Source organism: Chlorocebus sabaeus, chromosome 2, assembly GCF_047675955.1.
Source record: "Chlorocebus sabaeus isolate Y175 chromosome 2, mChlSab1.0.hap1, whole genome shotgun sequence".
NCBI classification, from domain to species: Eukaryota; Metazoa; Chordata; class Mammalia; order Primates; family Cercopithecidae; genus Chlorocebus; species Chlorocebus sabaeus.
The window spans coordinates 63,557,133-63,577,551 of record NC_132905.1 but is presented as its reverse complement, the minus strand read 5'-3'; the positions used below and the strand labels follow the sequence as shown (position 1 = coordinate 63,577,551).

Genomic DNA, 20,419 nt, shown 5'->3' with positions numbered 1-20,419 from the left:
TATGTTCAAGTGCAGAAAGCAGAAAGGATTTCCACCCAGGGGCCTAGGTCTTCTGTGGCCCTGACCAGACTTAGAGTTTGGCCTTAGACAGGACAAGCTTACTCAGAGCAGCACTTTAGTACCTGCTGTCTGTGCATGCCAGGCAAGGCCAAGCTGGCTCAAAGAGCAACCAGCCACCCCTGTAAGGGTTCCCCTGGAGCAGAAGGAGCAGCCACAAACCTCACCCACTCAAGGAAGCAGGGATGGTGGGATTCCAACAGCCTGAGTGGCTGCCCCCTGATGGCTGAAGGAGCAGAGGTCTGAGGAAAAGCAGATGGCACTGGGGCCCTACCTCTAGGGTAGAACTGATGTACCATGAGTGGCAGTGAGCGAGGTTGGTGGCCTGTGCTTTATGTTCAAGTGAAGAAAGCAGCCAGGATTGAAACCCAAAGGACTAGGCCTTCTGTGGCCTTGGCCAGACTTAGAATTTGGCCCCAGGCAGGACAAGGTCACTCGGAGCAGCATGTGGGTAGCTGGGGTATGTGCATGCCAGGTAAGGCCAACCTGGTTCAAAGGGGAACGAGCCATGTCTGCAATGGTGCGTCTGTAGCAGTTGGACCAGCCTTCAATGTCACCCACTGAACGAAGCAGGGATGGCCATGTTCCCGCAGCCTGAGTGGCTGCCTCCTGATGGCTGATGTAGCAGAGGCCTGAGGAAAAGCAGATGACACTGAGGCCTTACCTCTAGGGTAGAGGAAATGATATGACCAGCAGTGAGTGAGGTTGGTGGCTGATCCACCGGCTCCTGGCACACCCTTGCAGAGTTGGCTGGTTGCTCTTTGAGCCAGCTTGGCCTTGCCTGGCATGCACAAGCCTCAGTGCAACAATTGTCTTACAAATGGAGCCACACAGAGAAAAGGAGCAGGAGGCTCAGGAGCAGGGTGTGCGCTGCCTTTAGGGCTCCAGTCAATTCCTCAGGGCTCAGATGGCACCGTGGGCTTCTTTGTTGCCAAGAGGCAGACCACTGGCTGTCTTGAGGAGGACTTTATATTCAAGTGCAGAAAGCAGGAAGGATCTCCACCCAGGTTCCTAGGGTTTCTGTGGCCCTGGCCAGGCGTAGAATTTGGACCCAGGCAGGACAAGTTCACTCGGAGCAGAATGTCTGTACCTGGAGTCTGTGTATGCCAGGCAAGGCCAAGCTGCCTCAAAGAGCAACCAGCCACCTCTGCAAAGGTTCACCCAGAGCAGGTGGAGCAGCCACCAACCTCACCCACTAAGGAAGCAGGGATGGCCAGATTCCAACAGACTGTGTGGCTGCCACCTGATGGCTGAAGGAGCAGAGGCCTGAGGAAAAGCAGATGGCACTGGGGCCCTACCTCTAGGGTAGAACTGATGTACCATGAGTGGCAGTGAGTGAGGTTGGTGGCTGCTCCACCGGCTCCTGGCACACCCTTGTAGAGGTGGCTGGTTGCTCTTCGAGCCAGCTTGGCCTTGCCTGGCGTGCACAAACCCCAGTGCAACAATTGTCTTACAAATGGAGTCATACAGAGGAAAGGAGTAGCAGGCTCAGGAGCAGGGTGTTCACTGCCTTTAGGGCTCCAGTCAATTCCCCAGGGCTCAGATGGCACTGCGGGCTTCTTTGTTGCCAAGAGGCAGACCACAGGCCGTCTGAAGGAGAACTTTACATTCAAGTGAAGAAAGCAGCCAGGATTGCAATCCAGGGGTCTAGGCTTTCTGTGGCCCTTTCCAGACTTAGAATTTGGCCTTAGGCAGGACAAGCTCACTCAGAGCAGTATGTGGGTAGCTGGGGCCTGTTCATGACAGGCAAAGCCAAGCTGGCCTAAAGAGCAACCTGCCATCTTGGCAAGGGTGTGTATGTAGCAGTTGGACCAGTCACCAACCTCATCCACTGAAGGAAGTAGGGATGGTCAGGTTCCCACAGCCTGAGGGCTTGCCACCTGATGGCTGCTGGAGCAGAGGCCTAAGGAAAAGCAGATGGCACTGAGGCCCTACCTCTAGGATAGAAGGAATGATGTACCCTGAACGGCAGCGAGTGAGGTTGGTGTGCTGGTACACCGGCTCCTGGCACACCCTTGCAGACTTGGCTCGTTGCTCTTTGATCCAGCTTGGCCTTGCCAGGTATGCACAAGCCTCAGTGCAACAACTGTGCTGCAAATGGAGCCAGACAGAGGAAAGGAGCAGCAGGCTCAGTGGCAGGGTGTGTGCTTGCTTTAGGGCTCCAGTCCATGCCTCAGGGCTTGTATGGCACTGCGGGCTTCTTGGTTGCCTCCACAAGCCATCTTGAGGAGGACTTTATGTTTTAAAATGCAATTCAAATGAGCATAAAACATTTACAGCCTAGGGAAAGGCTTACGGCATTAGAATCCTTATTTATATGATTATTTTGTGTTTTTTTCAGATATGGTCTTTGTCTCTCATCCAGGCAGAAGTGCAGTGATTTTGTCATAATTCACCACCGCCATGAACTCTGAGTCCCATCCATCCTTTTGCCTTGGTCTCCCAACTAGTTGGAGCTGCAAACATAAGGCACCATGCCTGGCTAGTTTTTTCAATGTGGTTTGTTGTTGTTGTTGTTGTTGTTGAGAGTATGGTATCACTATGTTGCTCTGGCTGGTCTCAAATTCCCGGCCTCATGTCATCTTTCTGCCATAACCTCCTAAAGTGCTGGAATTACAGGCAGGAGCCACCATGCCTAGCATAGAGTATTACATTCTTTTCAAAGTCTTATTCTAAGATCCATTTGTTGACTTTGGCCTAAATAACTCAATATAATACCTCTGAGACTTTTTTTTTTTTGACAAAGTTTGGGGCATGATGATGAGAGAAGGGGGTTTGAAACTTTCTCATAAGAGTTAACTTGGAGCCATTTAGGGAGGAACAAACACAAATTATCAGAAAAATAAAAGAAAGATCAAGTGCAGAAGTTCTGTGGCAAAGATGATAGTAAAGAATATATGATTGTGACTCATGGTGGCTTTTACTTTGTTCTTGAATTTCTGAGTAACTTAAGGGTTAACATTTAAAGAATGTATATTATAGATAACATTTTATTGCAAGTAAATATATTTCAAAATTTGTTACTGGTTTTTTTTTTTTTTTTTACTTATTTATTTATTTATTTATTTATTATTATACTTTAAGTTCTAGGGTACATGTGCATAACATGCAGGTTTGTTACATATGTATATTTGTGCCATGTTGGTGTGCTGCACCCATCAACTCATCAGCACCCATCAACTCGTCATTTACATCAGGTATAACTCCCAATGCAATCCCTCCCCCCTCCCCCCTCTCCATGATAGGCCCCGGTGTGTGATGTTCCCCTTCCCGAGTCCAAGTGATCTCATTGTTCAGTTCCCACCTATGAGTGAGAACATGTGGTGTTTGGTTTTCTGTTCTTGTGATAGTTTGCTAAGAATGATGGTTTCCAGCTGCAGCCATGTCTCTACAAAGGACACGAACTCCTCCTTTTTTATGGCTGCATAGTATTCCATGGTGTATATGTGCCACATTTTCTTAATCCTGTCTGTCACTGATGGACATTTGGGTTGATTCCAAGTCTTTGCTATTGTGAATAGTGCCGCAATAAACATACGTGTGCATGTGTCTTTATAGCAGCATGATTTATAATCCTTTGGGTATATACCCAGTAATGGGATGGCTGGGTCATATGGTACATCTAGTTCTAGATCCTTGAGGAATCGCCATACTGTTTTCCATAATGGTTGAACTAGTTTACAATCCCACCAACAGTGTAAAAGTGCTCCTATTTCTCCACATCCTCTCCAGCACCTGTTGTTTCCTGACTTTTTAATGATCGCCATTCTAACTGGTGTGAGATGGTATCTCATTGTGGTTTTGATTTGCATTTCTCTGATGGCCAGTGATGATGAGCCTTTTTTCATGTGTCTGTTGGCTGTATGAATGTCTTCTTTTGAGAACTGTCTGTTCCTATCCTTTGCCCACTTTTTAATGGGGTTCTTTGTTTTTTTCTTGTAAATTTGTTTGAGTTCTTTGTAGGTTCTGGATATTAGCCCTTTATCAGATGAGTAGATTGCAAAAATTTTCTCCCATTCTGTGGGTTGCCTGTTCACTCTGATGGTAGTTTTTTTTGCTGTGCAGAAGCGCTTTAGTTTAATTAGATCCCATTTGTCAATTTTGGTTTTTGCTGCCATTGCTTTTTGTTTTTTAGACATGAAGTCTTTGCCCATGCCTATGTCCTGAATGGTACTACCTAGGTTTTCTTCTAGGGTTTTTATGGTATTAGGTCTAACATTTAAGTCTCTAATCCATCTTGAATTAATTTTCGTATAAGGAGTAAGGAAAGGATCCAGTTTCAGCTTTCTACTTATGGCTAACCAATTTTCCCAGCACCATTTATTAAATAGGGAATCCTTTCCCCATTTCTTGTTTTTGTCAGGTTTGTCAAAGATCAGATGGCTGTAGATGTGTGGTATTATTTCTGAGGACTCTGTTCTGTTCCATTGGTCTATATCTCTGTTTTGGTACCAGTACCATGCTGTTTTGGTTACTGTAGCCTTGTAGTATAGTTTGAAGTCAGGTAGCGTGATGCCTCCAGCTTTGTTCTTTTGTTTTAGGATTGTCTTGGAGATGCGGGCTCTTTTTTGGTTCCATATGAACTTTAAAGCAGTTTTTTCCAATTCTGTGAAGAAGCTCATTGGTAGCTTGATGGGGATGGCATTGAATCTATAAATAACCTTGGGAAGTATGGCCATTTTCACGATATTGATTCTTCCTGTCCATGAGCATGGTATGTTCTTCCATTTGTTCGTGTCCTCTTTTATATCACTGAGCAGTGGTTTGTAGTTCTCCTTGAAGAGTTCCTTTACATCCCTTGTAAGTTGGATTCCTAGGTATTTTATTCTCTTTGAAGCAATTGTGAATGGAAGTTCATTCATGATTTGGCTCTCTCTTTGTCTGTTACTGATGTATAAGAATGCTTGTGATTTTTGCACATTAATTTTGTATCCTGAGACTTTGCTGAAGTTGCTTATCAGCTTAAAGAGATTTTGGGCTGAGACAATGGGGTTTTCTAAATATACAATCATGTCATCTGCAAAGAGAGACAATTTGACTTCTTCTTTTCCTAACTGAACACCCTTTATTTCTTTCTCTTGCCTGATTGCCCTAGCCAGAACTTCCAACACTATGTTGAATAGGAGTGGTGAGAGAGGGCATCCCTGTCTTGTGCCAGTTTTCAAAGGAAATTTTCCCTGTTTTTGCCCATTCAGTATGATATTGGCTGTGGGTTTGTCATAAATAGCTCTTATTATTTTGAGGTACATTCCATCAATACCGAATTTATTGAGCATTTTTAGCATGAAGGGCTGTTGAATTTTGTCAAAGCCTTTTCTGCATCTATTGAGATAATGATGTGGTTCTTGTCTTTGGTTCTGTTTATATGCTGGATTATGTTTATTGATTTGCAAATGTTGAACCAGCCTTGCATCCCAGGGGTGAAGCCCACTTGATCATGGTGGATAAGCTTTGTGATGTGCTGCTGAATCCGGTTTGCCAGTGTTTTATTGAGGATTTTTGCATCGATGTTCATCAGGGATATTGGTCTAAAATTCTCTTTTTTTTGTTGTGTCTCTGCCAGGCTTTGGTATCAGGATGATGTTGGCCTCATAAAATGAGTTAGGGAGGATTCCCTCTTTTTCTATTGATTGGAATAGTTTCAGAAGGAATGGTACCAATTCCTCCTTGTACCTCTGGTAGAATTCGGCTGTGAATCCATCTGGTCCTGGACTTTTTTTGGTTGATAGGCTATTAATTATTGCCTCAATTTCAGAGCCTGCTATTGGTCTATTCAGGGATTCAACTTCTTCCTGGTTTAGTCTTGGAAGAGTGTAAGTGTCCAGGAAATTATCCATTTCTTCTAGATTTTCCAGTTTATTTGCATAGAGGTGTTTATAGTATTCTCTGATGGTAGTTTGTATTTCTGTGGGGTCGGTGGTGATATCCCCTTTATCATTTTTTATTGCGTCTATTTGATTCTTCTCTCTTTTCTTCTTTATTAGTCTTGCTAGCGGTCTGTCAATTTTGTTGATCTTTTCAAAAAACCAACTCCTGGATTCATTGATTTTTTGGAGGGTTTTTTGCGTGTCTATCTCCTTCAGTTCTGCTCTGATCTTAGTTATTTCTTGCCTTCTGCTAGCTTTCGAATGTGTTTGCTCTTGCTTCTCTAGTTCTTTTAATTGTGATGTTAAAGTGTCAATTTTAGATCTTTCCTGCTTTCTCTTGTGGGCATTTAGTGCTATAAATTTCCCTCTACACACTGCTTTAAATGTGTCCCAGAGATTCTGGTATGTTGTATCTTTGTTCTCATTGGTTTCAAAGAACATCTTTATTTCTGCCTTCATTTCATTATGTACCCAGTAGTCATTCAGGAGCAGGTTGTTCAGCTTCCATGTAGTTGAGCAGTTTTGATTGAGTTTCTTAGTCCTGAGTTCTAGTTTGATTGCACTGTGGTCTGAGAGACAGTTTGTTATAATTTCTGTTCTTGTACATTTGCTGAGGAGTGCTTTACTTCCAATTGTGTGGTCAATTTTGGAATAAGTGTGATGTGGTGCTGAGAAGAATGTATATTCTGTTGATTTGGGCTGGAGAGTTCTATAGATGTCTATTAGGTCTGCTTGCTGCAGAGATGAGTTCAATTCCTGGATATCCTTGTTAACTTTCTGTCTCGTTGATCTGTCTAATGTTGACAGTGGAGTGTTGAAGTCTCCCATTATTATTGTATGGGAGTCTAAGTCTCTTTGTAAGTCTCTAAGGACTTGCTTTATGAATCTGGGTGCTCCTGTATTGGGTACATATATATTTAGGATAGTTAGCTCTTCCTGTTGAATTGATCCCTTTACCATTATGTAATGGCCTTCTTTGTCTCTTTTGATCTTTGATGGTTTAAAGTCTGTTTTATCAGAGACTAGTATTGCAACCCCTGCTTTTTTTTGTTCTCCATTTGCTTGGTAGATCTTCCTCCATCCCTTTATTTTGAGCCTATGTATGTCTCTGCATGTGAGATAGGTCTCCTGAATACAGCAGACTGATGGGTCTTGACTCTTTATCCAGTTTGCCAGTCTGTGTCTTTTAATTGGAGCATTTAGTCCATTTACATTTAAGGTTAAGATTGTTATGGGTGAACTTGATCCTGCCATTATGATATTAACTGGTTATTTTGCTCATTAGTTGATGTAGTTTCTTCCTAGCCTCGATGGTCTTTACGTTTTGGCATGTTTTTGCAATGGCTGGTACCGGTTGTTCCTTTCCATGTTTAGTGCTTCCTTCAGGGTCTCTTGTAAGGCAGGCCTGGTGGTGACAAAATCTCTAAGCATTTGCTTATCTGTAAAGGATTTTATTTCTCCTTCACTTATGAAACTTAGTTTGGCTAGATATGAAATTTTAGGTTTAAAATTCTTTTCTTTAAGAATGTTGAATATCGGCCCCCACTCTCTTCTGGCTTGTAGTTTCTGCCAAGAGATCTGCTGTTAGTCTAATGGGCTTCCCTTTGTGGGTAACCCGACCTTTCTCTCTGGCTGCCCTTAAGATTTTTTCCTTCATTTCAACTTTGGTGAATCTGGCAATTATGTGTCTTGGAGTTGCTCTTCTCGAGGAGTATCTTTGTGGCGTTCTCTGTATTTCCTGGATTTGAATGTTGGCCTGCCCTACTAGGTTGGGGAAGTCCTCCTGGATGATATCCTGAAGAGTGTTTTCCAACTTAGTTCCATTTTCCCCCTCACTTTCAGGCACCCCAATCAGACGTAGATTTGGTCTTTTTACATAATCCCATACTTCTTGCAGGCTTTGTTCATTTCTTTTTCTTCTTTTTTCTTTTGGTTTCTCTTCTCGCTTCATTTCATTCATTTGATCCTCAATCGCTGATACTCTTTCTTCCAGTTGATCGAGTCAGTTACTGAAGCTTGTGCATTTGTCACGTATTTCTCGTGTCATGGTTTTCATCTCTGTCCATTCGTTTATGACCTTCTCTGCATTAATTACTCTAGCTATCAATTCTTCCACTCTTTTTTCAAGATTTTTAGTTTCTTTGCGCTGGGTACGTAATTCCTCCTTTAGCTCTGAGAAGTTTGATGGACTGAAGCCTTCTTCTCTCATCTCGTCAAAGTCATTCTCTGTCCAGCTTTGATCTGTTGCTGGCGAGCTGTGCTCCTTTGCAGGGGGAGATACGCTCTTATTTTTTGAATTTCCAGCTTTTCTGCCCTGTTTTTTCCCCATCTTTGTGGTTTTATCTGCCTCTGGTCTTTGATGATGGTGATGTACTTATGGGGTTTTGGTGTAGGTGTCCTTCCTGTTTGATAGTTTTCCTTCTAACAGTCAGGACCCTCAGCTGTAGGTCTGTTGGAGATTGCTTGAGGTCCACTCCAGACCCTGTTTGCCTGGGTATCAGCAGCAGAGGCTGCAGAAGATAGAATATTGCTGAACAGCGAGTGTACCTGTCTGATTCTTACTTTGGAAGCTTCCTTTCAGGGGTGTACTCCACCCTGTGAGGTGTGGGGTGTCAGACTGCCCCTAGTGGGGGATGTCTCCCAGTTAGGCTACTCAGGGGTCAGGGACCCACTTGAGCAGGGAGTCTGTCCCTTCTCAGATCTCAACCTCCATGTTGGGAGATCCACTGCTCTCTTCAAAGCTGTCAGACAGAGTCGTTTGCGTCTGCAGAGGTTTCTGCTGCTTTTTGTTGTTGTTGTTTAGCTGTGCCCTGTCCCCAGAGGTGAAGTCTACAGAGACAGGCAGGTTTCCTTGAGCTGCTGTGAGCTCCACCCAGTTGGAGCTTCCCAGGGACTTCGTTTGCCTACTTAAGCCTCAGCAATGGTGGGCACCCCTCCCCTAGCCTCACTGCTACCTTGCGGTTAGATCTCAGACTGCTGTGCTAGCAATGAGGGAGGTTCCGTGGGCGTGGGACCCTCCCGGCCAGGTGTGGGATATAATCTCCTGGTGTGCCCGTTTGCTTAAAGTGCAGTATTGGGGTGGGAGTTACCCAATTTTCCAGGTGTTGTGTGTCTCAGTTCCCCTGGCTAGGAAAAGGGATTCCCTTCCCCCTTGCGTTTCCCAGGTGAGGTGATGCCTTGCCCTGCTTCAGCTCTCGCTGGTCGGGCTGCAGCAGCTGACCAGCACAGATTGTCTGGCACTCCCTAGTGAGATGAACCCAGTACCTCAGTTGAAAATGCAGAAATCATGTGTCTTCTGTGTCGCTGGCGCTGTGAGTTGGAGACTGGAACTGTTCCTATTCAGCCATCTTGCTCCGCCCCCCTCGAAAGCCTGAAATTTTAAATAGCCTATAGAGGTCAGCATTGCTTTCTCTTCTGGAATTAACAAGCCAAGACAGGAATAAAAGTTAATCTGTTGAATCATAAAATACTTCTCTTTCTACACCACATTATAGAAAAGCCACATCCACATATGCAACTAAACAAAAGAGACCACTTACTAGTAATGCAAGGATTTTAGCCCACATCTAATATCTGTATAACTCTCTTCTCCAATCATCTATGCAAATGCCCATAACCACTGCACTCCCAAAAATAACAGTGAAAATATTATCTATTGATACTAACCACATGGTCAGTTCCAAACTATCTACAAGATTAGGAACAAGGACAGAAGGAAAGCTGTGAGAAACATTCCCGTGAGCATCATTTTGGGTATATATCAGGTCTTTCAAATAGAACACCAAGAAAGTCAACTCCATATCAGCTACTACAGGAGTTGAAGAGATTTCTCATTGTCGGTAAAGGGAAATAAAAAATCTCTCTGGGATATTGTTTGAATCTCTTTGTCAGTGGCCCTGAAGCACTCATCAAATGTTTCATGCTTGTTATGGCTTTTTTGCATGTATTATACGAACTGATGTCATCTTAAAAAGTTTCCTTCCAATTTGTGGCCACATTAAATAAAATTCTGTATGTAATCCTCTATCTCTTATTACATGTTTCTGCTAGACGCTTTACCTGTTCTGATGGCTTCAACTATCAGCCCATATCAGATGAATCATAACTGATCTCCAGTTCTATCCCTTCTCTGATAAAGCAATTTTACATAGCAACTGGTTGCTGAGCATCTACTTCTGTGCATGACATACACTAAATAACGAACACATTCCAAACAATATACATTATTTTTACTCTGTTTTCTTGCTGTGTGCTTTATTTCAGCTAATAGTGTCACTATCTTTACTAAAACTCAAATCTCTAGTATCTATTTTTTCTTTTATTTTTGAAGATGGAGTCTCACTCTGCTGCCCAGGCTGGAGTGCAGTGGTGTGATCTCAGCTCACTGAAACCTCCACCTCCCGGGTTCAAGCGATTCTCCTGCCTCAGCCTCCTGAGTAGCTGGGATTACAGGAACACACCACCACAACTGGCTAATTTTGTGTTTTTAGTAGACAGAGTTTCACCATGTGGGTCAGGATGGTCTGGAACTCCTGACCTCATCATCCACCTGCCTCAGCCTCCCAAAGTGCTGAGATAACAGGTGTGAGCCTATCTTTTTATTAATCATATATGTAGTGCCATATAGCAAAGCAATTTATCAACACAATTTTCAAATAGCTCCTTATTTTGTCCTCTGTCTAGTTATCAATTTCCATCAGATTATTTGTAATTTCATGGCCCTGGCTTCCCATGGAGTTTGTAGAATTAGTGTTTTCACTGGTCTGTCTGTCTCAGATTTCTATCATCTCTGATCTCCTTAAAAGGTGCACTTGATTTAGCTTCTTAAAATTATTAACACCGGCTACCAAAATTCTGTCTTTTTAAAAAATCAGAAACACATATATCTAGGGCCAAAGTCTAGACCAGTATAAATAATGTAACGTTTTTCTAGATAAGTGCCATTTTTGCTTACATATTCTATACCTATTTGCAGTAAACAATATTACGTAACCATCTACTTTTTAAAATGAAACAAGATGTTGTCATTTTCTTGTATTAACATTCCCTTACCCTTAACTCAGAGCACATATGATCAGAAAATATCTGTGAAAGAACATTATTTTGCAAGAATGTAAAGAATGTTATGAGAGAAAAACACTGACTTTCTGAGAGGCACACTGACAGACCTACCTTAAAATGATAGATAAAGAAAATTTATTCCTTGGGTGATCACATTTTCTCCATCTGCTGCATTATATTACAAACCTGCTTAATTTGCTTTTCAAAGGCTAGCTAACAGCTGGTCTAAAGGTTTTCGTATTTCCTTTTTGTGGTCCAAAATTTGTATGTTGCCTTTTAAATGGAATTATCTGTTTGAAATAATAAAAATAAAATCACACAATGCTAAGCTATATTAATAATTATGTACATTATATTGTAAATAGGTGTTAATTTTATATGATTTATCTAGATGAATAAAATTTAAAAATGAGCATATTGTTGTACTTCCATGCAGGCTTTAAAAAAACCAGACAAAAAAATATGTAATTGCCATATCACATGTGTAAATATTTTAAATGTGCCATGATCAAAGTTAATATTATTAATGTGTCAAACTTCATAAAGATTTGATAAAAACTTTTTTTGAATTCAGAACTTTTTAAGGATTTTTTTCTTCGACAAGAAGATATACAATAAGGCAGATGCAAACGACTCTGTCTGACAGCTTTGAAGAGAGCAGTGGATCTCCCAACACGGAGGTTGAGATCTGAGAAGGGACAGACTCCCTGCTCAAGTGGGTCCCTGACCCCTGAGTAGCCTAACTGGGAGACATCCCCCACTAGGGGCAGTCTGACACCCCACACCTCACAGGGTGGAGTACACCCCTGAGAGGAAGTTTCCAAAGCAAGAATCAAACAGGTACACTTGCTGTTCAGAAATATTCTATCTTCTGCAGCCTCTGCTGCTGATACCCAGGCAAACAGGGTCTGGAGTGGACCTCAAGCAATCTCCAACAGACCTACAGCTGAGGGTCCTGACTGTTAGAAGGAAAACTATTAAACAGGAAGGACACCTACACCAAAACCCCATAAGTACATCACCATCATCAAAGACCAGAGGCAGATAAAACCACAAAGATGGGGAAAAAGCAGGGCAGAAAAGCTGGAAATTCAAAAAATAAGAGCGCATCTCCCCCGGCAAAGGAGCGCAGCTCATCGCCAGCAACGGATCAAAGCTGGATGGAGAATGACTTCAACGAGATGAGAGAAGAAGGCTTCAGTCCATCAAACTTCTCAGAGCTAAAGGAGGAATTACGTACCCAGCGCAAAGAAACTAAAAATCTTGAAAAAAAAGTGGAAGAATTGATGGCTAGAGTAATTAATGCAGAGAAGGTCATAAACGAAATAAAAGAGATGAAAACCATGACACGAGAAATACGTGACAAATGCACAAGCTTCAGTAACTGACTCAATCAACTGGAAGAAAGAATGTCAGCGATTGAGGATCAAATGAATGAAATGAATCGAGAAGAGAAACCAAAAGAAAAAAGAAGAAAAAGAAATGAACAAAGCCTGCAAGAAGTATGGGATTATGTAAAAAGACCAAATCTACGTCTGATTGGGGTGCCTGAAAGTGAGGGGGAAAATGGAACCAAGTTGGAAAACACTCTTCAGGATATCATCCAGAAGAACATCCCCAACCTAGTAGGGCAGGCCAACATTCAAATCCAGGAAATACAGAGAACGCCACAAAGATACTCCTCGAGAAGAGCAACTCCAAGACACATAATTGCCAGATTCACCAAAGTTGAAATGAAGGAAAAAATCTTAAGGGCAGCCAGAGAGAAAGGTCGGGTTACCCACAAAGGGAAGCCCATCAGACTAACAGCAGATCTCTCGGCAGAAACTCTTCAAGCCAGAAGAGAGTGGGGGCCAATATTCAACATTCTTAAAGAAAAGAATTTTAAACCCAGAATTTTATATCCAGCCAAACTAAGTTTCATAAGTGAAGGAGAAATAAAATCCTTTACAGATAAGCAAATGCTTAGAGATTTTGTCACCACTAGGCCTGCCTTACAAGAGACCCTGAAGGAAGCACTAAACATGGAAAGGAACAACCGGTACCAGCCATTGCAAAAACATGCCAAAATGTAAAGGCCATCGAGGCTAAGAAGAAACTACATCAACTAACGAGCAAAATAACCAGTTAATATCATAATGGCAGGATCAAGTTCACCCATAACAATCTTAACCTTAAATGTAAATGGACTAAATGCTCCAATTAAAAGACACAGACTGGCAAATTGGATAAAGAGTCAAGACCCATCAGTCTGCTGTATTCAGGAGACCCATCTCACACGCAGAGACATACATAGGCTCAAAATAAAGGGATGGAGGAAGATTTACCAAGCAAATGGAGAACAAAAAAAAGCAGGGGTTGCAATACTAGTCTCTGATAAAACAGACTTTAAACCATCAAAGATCAAAAGAGACAAAGAAGGCCATTACATAATGGTAAAGGGATCAATTCAACAGGAAGAGCTAACTATCCTAAATATATATGCACCCAATACAGGAGCACCCAGATTCATAAAGCAAGTCCTTAGAGACTTACAAAGAGACTTAGACTCCCATACAATAATAATGGGAGACTTCAACACTCCACTGTCAACATTAGACAGATCAACGAGACAGAAAGTTAACAAGGATATCCAGGAATTGAACTCATCTCTGCAGCAAGCAGACCTAATAGACATCTATAGAACTCTCCACCCCAAATCAACAGAATATACATTCTTCTCAGCACCACATTGTACTTACTCCAAAATTGACCACATAATTGGAAGTAAAGCACTCCTCAGCAAATGTACAAGAACAGAAATTATAACAAACTGTCTCTCAGACCACAGTGCAATCAAACTAGAACTCAGGACTAAGAAACTCAATCAAAACCACTCAACTACATGGAAACTGAACAACCTGCTTCTGAATGATTACTGGGTACATAACGAAATGAAGGCAGAAATAAAGATGTTCTTTGAAACCAATGAGAACAAAGATACAACATACCAGAATCTCTGGGACACATTTAAAGCAGTGTGTAGAGGGAAACTTATAGCACTAAATGCCCACAAGAGAAAGCAGGAAAGATCTAAAATTGACACTCTAACATCGCAATTAAAAGAACTAGAGAAGCAAGAGCAAACACATTCGAAAGCTAGCAGAAGGCAAGAAATAACTAAGATCAGAGCAGAACTGAAGGAGATAGAGACACAAAAAACCCTCCAAAAAATCAATGAATCCAGGAGTTGGTTTTTTGAAAAGATCAACAAAATTGACAGACCACTAGCAAGACTAATAAAGAAGAAAAGAGAGAAGAATCAAATCAATGCAATTAAAAATGATAAAGGGGATATCACCACTGACCCCTCAGAAATACAAACTACCATCAGAGAATACTATAAACACCTCTACGCAAATAAACTGGAAAATGTAGAAGAAATGGATAATTTCCTGGACACTTACACTCTTCCAAGACTAAACCAGGAAGAAGTTGAATCCCTGAATAGACCAATGGCAGGCTCTGAAATTGAGGCAATAATTAATAGCCTACCAACCAAAAAAAGTCCAGGACCAGATGGATTCACAGCTGAATTCTACCAGAGGTACAAGGAGGAGTTGGTACCATTCCTTCTGAAACTATTCCAATCAATAGAAAAAGAGGGAATCCTCCCTAACTCATTTTATGAGGCCAACATCATCCTGATACCAAAGCCTGGCAGAGACACAACAAAAAAAGAGAATTTTAGACCAATATCCCTGATGAACATCGATGCAAAAATCCTCAATAAAATACTGGCAAACCGGATTCAGCAACACATCAAAAAGCTTATCCACCATGATCAAGTGGGCTTCATCCCTGGGATGCAAGGCTGGTTCAACATTCGCAAATCAATAACATAATCCAGCATATAAACAGAACCAAAGACAAGAACCACATCATTATCTCAATAGATGCAGAAAAGGCTTTTGACAAAATTCAACAGCCCTTCATGCTAAAAACGCTCAATAAATTCGGTATTGATGGAACGTACCTCAAAATAATAAGAGCTATTTATGACAAACCCACAGCCAATATCATACTGAATGGGCAAAAACTGGAAAAATTCCCTTTGAAAACTGGCACAAGACAGGGATGCCCTCTCTCACCACTCCTATTCAACATAGTGTTGGAAGTTCTGGCTAGGGCAATCAGGCAAGAGAAACAAATCAAGGGGATTCAGTTAGGAAAAGAAGAAGTCAAATTGTCTCTCTTTGCAGATGACATGATTGTATATTTAGAAAACCCCATTGTCTCAGCCCAAAATCTCCTTAAGCTGATAAGCAACTTCAGCAAAGTCTCAGGATACAAAATTAATGTGCAAAAATCACAAGCATTCTTATACACCAGTAACAGACAAACAGAGAGCCAAATCAGGAATGAACTTCCATTCACAATTGCTTCAAAGAGAATAAAATACCTAGGAATCCAACTTCCAAGGGATGTAAAGGACCTCTTCAAGGAGAACTACAAACCACTGCTCAGTGAAATAAAAGAGGACACAAACAAATGGAAGAACATACCATGCTCATGGATAGGAAGAATCAATATCGTGAAAATGACCATACTGCCCAAGGTAATTTATAGATTCAATGCCATCCCCATCAAGCTACCAATGAGCTTCTTCACAGAATTGGAAAAAACTGCTTTAAAGTTCATATGGAACCAAAAAAGAGCCCACATCTCCAAGACAATCCTAAGTCAAAAGAACAAAGCTGGAGGCATCACGCTACCTGACTTCAAACTATACTACAAGGCTACAGTAACCAAAACAGCATGGTACTGGTACCAAAACAGAGATATAGACCAATGGAACAGAACAGAGTCCTCAGAAATAATACCACACATCTACAGCCATCTGATCTTTGACAAACCTGACAAAAACAAGAAATGGGGAAAGGATTCCCTATTTAATAAACAGTGCTGGGAAAATTGGCTAGCCATAAGTAGAAAGCTGAAACTGGATCCTTTCCTTACTCCTTATACGAAAATTAATTCAAGATGGATTAGAGACTTAAATGTTAGACCTAATACTATAAAAATCCTAGAGGAAAACCTAGGTAGTACCATTCAGGACATAGGCATGGGCAAAGACTTCATGTCTAAAACACCAAAAGCAACAGCAGCAAAAGCCAAAATTGATAAATGGGATCTCATTAAACTGAAGAGCTTCTGCACAGCAAAAGAAACTACCATCAGAGTGAACAGGCAACCTACAGAATGGGAGAAAATTTTTGCAATCTACTCATCTGACAAAGGGCTATTATCCAGAACCTACAAGGAACTCAAACAAATTTACAAGAAAAAAACAAAGAACCCCATCCAAAAGTGGGCAAAGGATATGAACAGACATTTCTCAAAAGAAGACATTCATACAGCCAACAGACACATGAAAAAAGGCTCATCATCACTGGCCATCAGAGAAATGCAAATCAAAACCACAATGAGATACCATCTCACACCAGTTAGAATGGCGATCATTCAAAAGTCAGGAAACAACAGGTGCTGGAGAGGATGTGGAGAAATAGGAACACTTTTACACTGTTGGTGGGATTGTAAACTAGTTCAACCATTATGGAAAACAGTATGGCGATTCCTCAAGGATCTAGAACTAGATGTACCATATGACCCAGCCATCCCATTACTGGGTATATACCCAAAGGATTATAAATTATGCTGCTATAAAGACACATGCACACGTATGTTTATTGCAGCACTATTCACAATAGCAAAGACTTGGAATCAACCCAAATGTCCATCAGTGACAGATTGGATTAAGAAAATGTGGCACATATACACCATGGAATACTATGCAGCCATAAAAAAGGATGAGTTTGTGTCCTTTGTAGGGACATGGCTGCAGCTGGAAACCATCATTCTTAGCAAACTATCACAAGAACAGAAAACCAAACACCGCATGTTCTCACTCATAGGTGGGAACTGAACAATGAGATCACTTGGACTCGGGAAGGGGAACATCACACACCGGGGCCTATCATGGGGAGGGGGGACGGGGGAGGGATTGCACTGGGAGTTATACCTGATGTAAATGACGAGTTGATGGGTGCAGCACACCAACATGGCACAAGTATACATATGTAACAAACCTGCACGTTATGCACATGTACCCTACAACTTAAAGTATAATAATAATAAATAAATTAAAAAAAAATAATAAAAATTAAAAAATAAAAATAAAATAAAATTTTAAAAAGTCCATCAAAAAAAAAATCATGTTATAATTACATTACTTTTTCTATTTGAATCTGGAAATCTTGCATATAAAAATCGCTTTTAGAAATGCTAAACTTTTTTTTCTCATGCAATGAAGAGTAATATTTAAACCTTTTTAAAATTATATAAATGCTCTGAATTTCACAATTAACTAAGAGAAGTAACATAAAAACACACTAAAAGTATTATAATACTTATGTGGAGTAAATTTAAATAAATTCCCTGTAGTGAATTTAGACAGGTAAAAAAGAGAGAATATCTTCAGGGGGAGTGTGATATTAATTAATATGAATAAAAAATGTTTAATGTCTTTAAAATTATCCCAGGAATTTTCCTATAGAGGAAAATAAAAATAAAGAAAAAAAAAAAGAAGATATACAATAAAATAATTCAATGTGTTTTAAAATATGTCTTTGCCTTTTAAAAAACTCTGATCTTAGGCAAAAATGTTAAAAGTGTTTTTCAGATTATATATACAATATTCATGTGTTATGAATTATAGACAGTTTTTAGAAATGCCTCTTTCAGAAATCCCTTTCCTAGATTTTCTAACATATATAAAGATAATAATTTCATGAAGTATGCTAGTGATTTGTAAGCTGAGCAGATGTTATGATTCTAGGACCTTTCAAAGCTACTTCAGTGAGACATACAGTAGTCAAATATCCCCAATATTAATAATTGCTATAACAGACACTCATATTATGTACCAATAATTTTTATAGCATTTTATAGTAGTTATCATATTTTCTTTAAAATAGTAAGTTTGAATATACATTTGTTAAATACAAAAATAGATGATATAAATTTCACTCCCTGGAAGTTCTAAAAACATCTGTGGTATTGGAAGCCAAATTTGCTTGAATGTTGACTTTTGAACAATTCACTTACTGAATCACTGGCCCTGAAAATGGACTTCTAGGCTCACACCATGTGATGCCAGAAGCTATTGCCCCAGCCCTGGGGACTTTGTCTATCTAGACTTGAGAAAGAGGATCTGCCATACAGAGGCAATAAAGGTTCAGTTGACATACAGACTAAGGTGGAGTACAGAAACCTCCTCTTGGGACATGCTTAGATAAGGTTAAACACAGTTTCTCTATTCGTTTCTCATATAGTATAGATATCTCATTTTCATCCTGAAGTTTCAGCTGCCCTGCATTATTCTTGTTCACAAAGCTGAGCTGGGGTGGTCGCTCTCTTCTAGCAATGCCATTGTGATTAAATGAACAGTATTCTGTTTTTCAAAGTTGAGACTTCACATATAGAGATTCAACAATTTAAATAAAATTGTTTTTCTCCAATGCTTTCTGTGTAAGGGCTTCTACCAGTTACTTATGAATTCAGGAATAGATTTTTGTATCTCCCTGGGCTACAGTTTTAACCTGCATTTGTGGAGTTTTTTAATCAAATGTTTCTCTCTGCTCCCTTTTGCATTTCCCAGTTCTAGCATTTCAGAGAAGAGATTTAGCCTCAGTTGACAAGCTGTAGAAGTCACTATCTGTAAGTCTTAGATTGACACAAGATCTTAGCTCACCTTTCATAGAATTCTTTTCCACTCAATTGTTATGACAGATAAGGATAGCAATTGGAAGCCTTGCTAAGAAGCTAGGACCGATATAGAGCTGCTATGTAGGCATTTAAAGCATCTAGGTCATCAGGGCATCTGGATTGCATGAATAGGTCACAGAGCTAGTGGCTTCCATTGGCAGAGAAAAAATAAAAACATATTAAGATCAGAAGCTGCATGCACACCAGGTGGAAGGAGTTATTTCTCATCACTGAGGTAACACTGATGTTAGCTTGGTCTTAGGTGAAGATAATTCTGTCTACTCCAAATTTTACTTGTCCTGTTTAGGTAGTTAATGGTCTCAAGACCTGAGATTGTAGGTGCAGGAAAATATGTCACAAGTTAAGTCACTAAAATCATATAGGAGTCAGCCCAAACATCGTATCTTTCAGAAAAAAATGATCTTGTTCTAACAGAGTAGGTTATGTTCCTTTATTATTTGCTTTCATGTCACACTGTGTGTATTATTACTATCTCAACTCGCCATTATTTATTTGTCTGGTATCTGACATTCAATAAAACACATCAGTAAACATGTGTAATATGAAGGCATAAATGATTATACTGGTATCTTAATGTCAAGGAAGGGATAGTTGAAAAAATGAAAAGAATGGTTAAAAATGTTTTATGTTGCAAAAAAGCTTGTAGGTTTTGTGAATTAGGAGGCTTTTGCTAACCTTAGTGAAATAATTTTAATGAATTAAAATAATTATTAGGGAAATAATTATTAGGGGAGAATGGGTGTGTGGGGAGATGCTACCCTGTGCATCCTGGTCCCATGTGAGGCTCCACCTATGCTCACCTACATCACAGGGAGTGAGTTCTGCTTTAGTACCCAGGCACAGGAGATTAGAGGCACAGGCAGGCAGTAGATTCTACTACTTCATTAGTTGTACCGCTGGACACACAGTTTCCTTTCTTTTCCTTGATACTGTTTTATTCCATCTAAGTATGTAGGAGTAACAGGGCTGTGTTATGCTGTTTTCCCCACCTTTAATTCATCTGATTAATCTAGGAGTCCCCTAAGGCCCCATATTGTCTCACTTTATCATCACAGCAACCCTGGGAGAAGGATACGGTTCCCATTTTACAGATGAGGAAACTAAGTCTTAGGGAGGTGAAACTACTGCCCAAGGACAGCCAAACAAAATACATGTCAGAAGTGGGACGTGAAACGAAGCCTGTGTGTCACCAGAGTCACCTATCGTCTCCCACTCCAACCACCTAACCACACCAGGGAGCTGGCAGGAGATTCCTAGCCCACCCCTTACATTAAAATCTCTTTTAGGCAGATGCCACTATCCAGTCCTTTTCAGTTGCACCTAGTGAGACCACGAAAGATCTACCTGGCTCCTGGTAGACGAGATCTGGCTATACAGGTACCTGGGTGCAAACCTGCCCCTCTGCCCCAGGAGCTATCACCTCCAGATCCTGATGCTTGTACCTTTGCGGTCCCAGGTAGCCAGTGGCAAGGGCCAGGGGTGGCAGCAGGGCTGGGAGTGGAGAAGAGTGTGAGAAGGTGCTGCAGGGGCTCAGGAGACACAGCAGGGAACCAAGGGGTCCTAAGGGTTGCAATAGGGCAGAGGGGCAGGGAGTGCAGAGTGGTGGG

The 20,419-nt window shown here is 40.9% G+C and overlaps 1 protein-coding gene across 1 annotated transcript in view; it reads left to right on the top strand.

The window, feature by feature from the left end:
- LOC103247565 (POTE ankyrin domain family member G-like) overlaps positions 1-18,469 on the top strand; it is a 52,970-nt gene extending 34,501 nt beyond the window's left edge. The window contains 1 exon segment of the mRNA XM_073004860.1: positions 18,359-18,469. Within this exon segment, the coding sequence (XP_072860961.1) occupies positions 18,359-18,469 (111 nt within the window).
- The last annotated feature ends 1,950 nt before the right edge of the window (positions 18,470-20,419 follow it).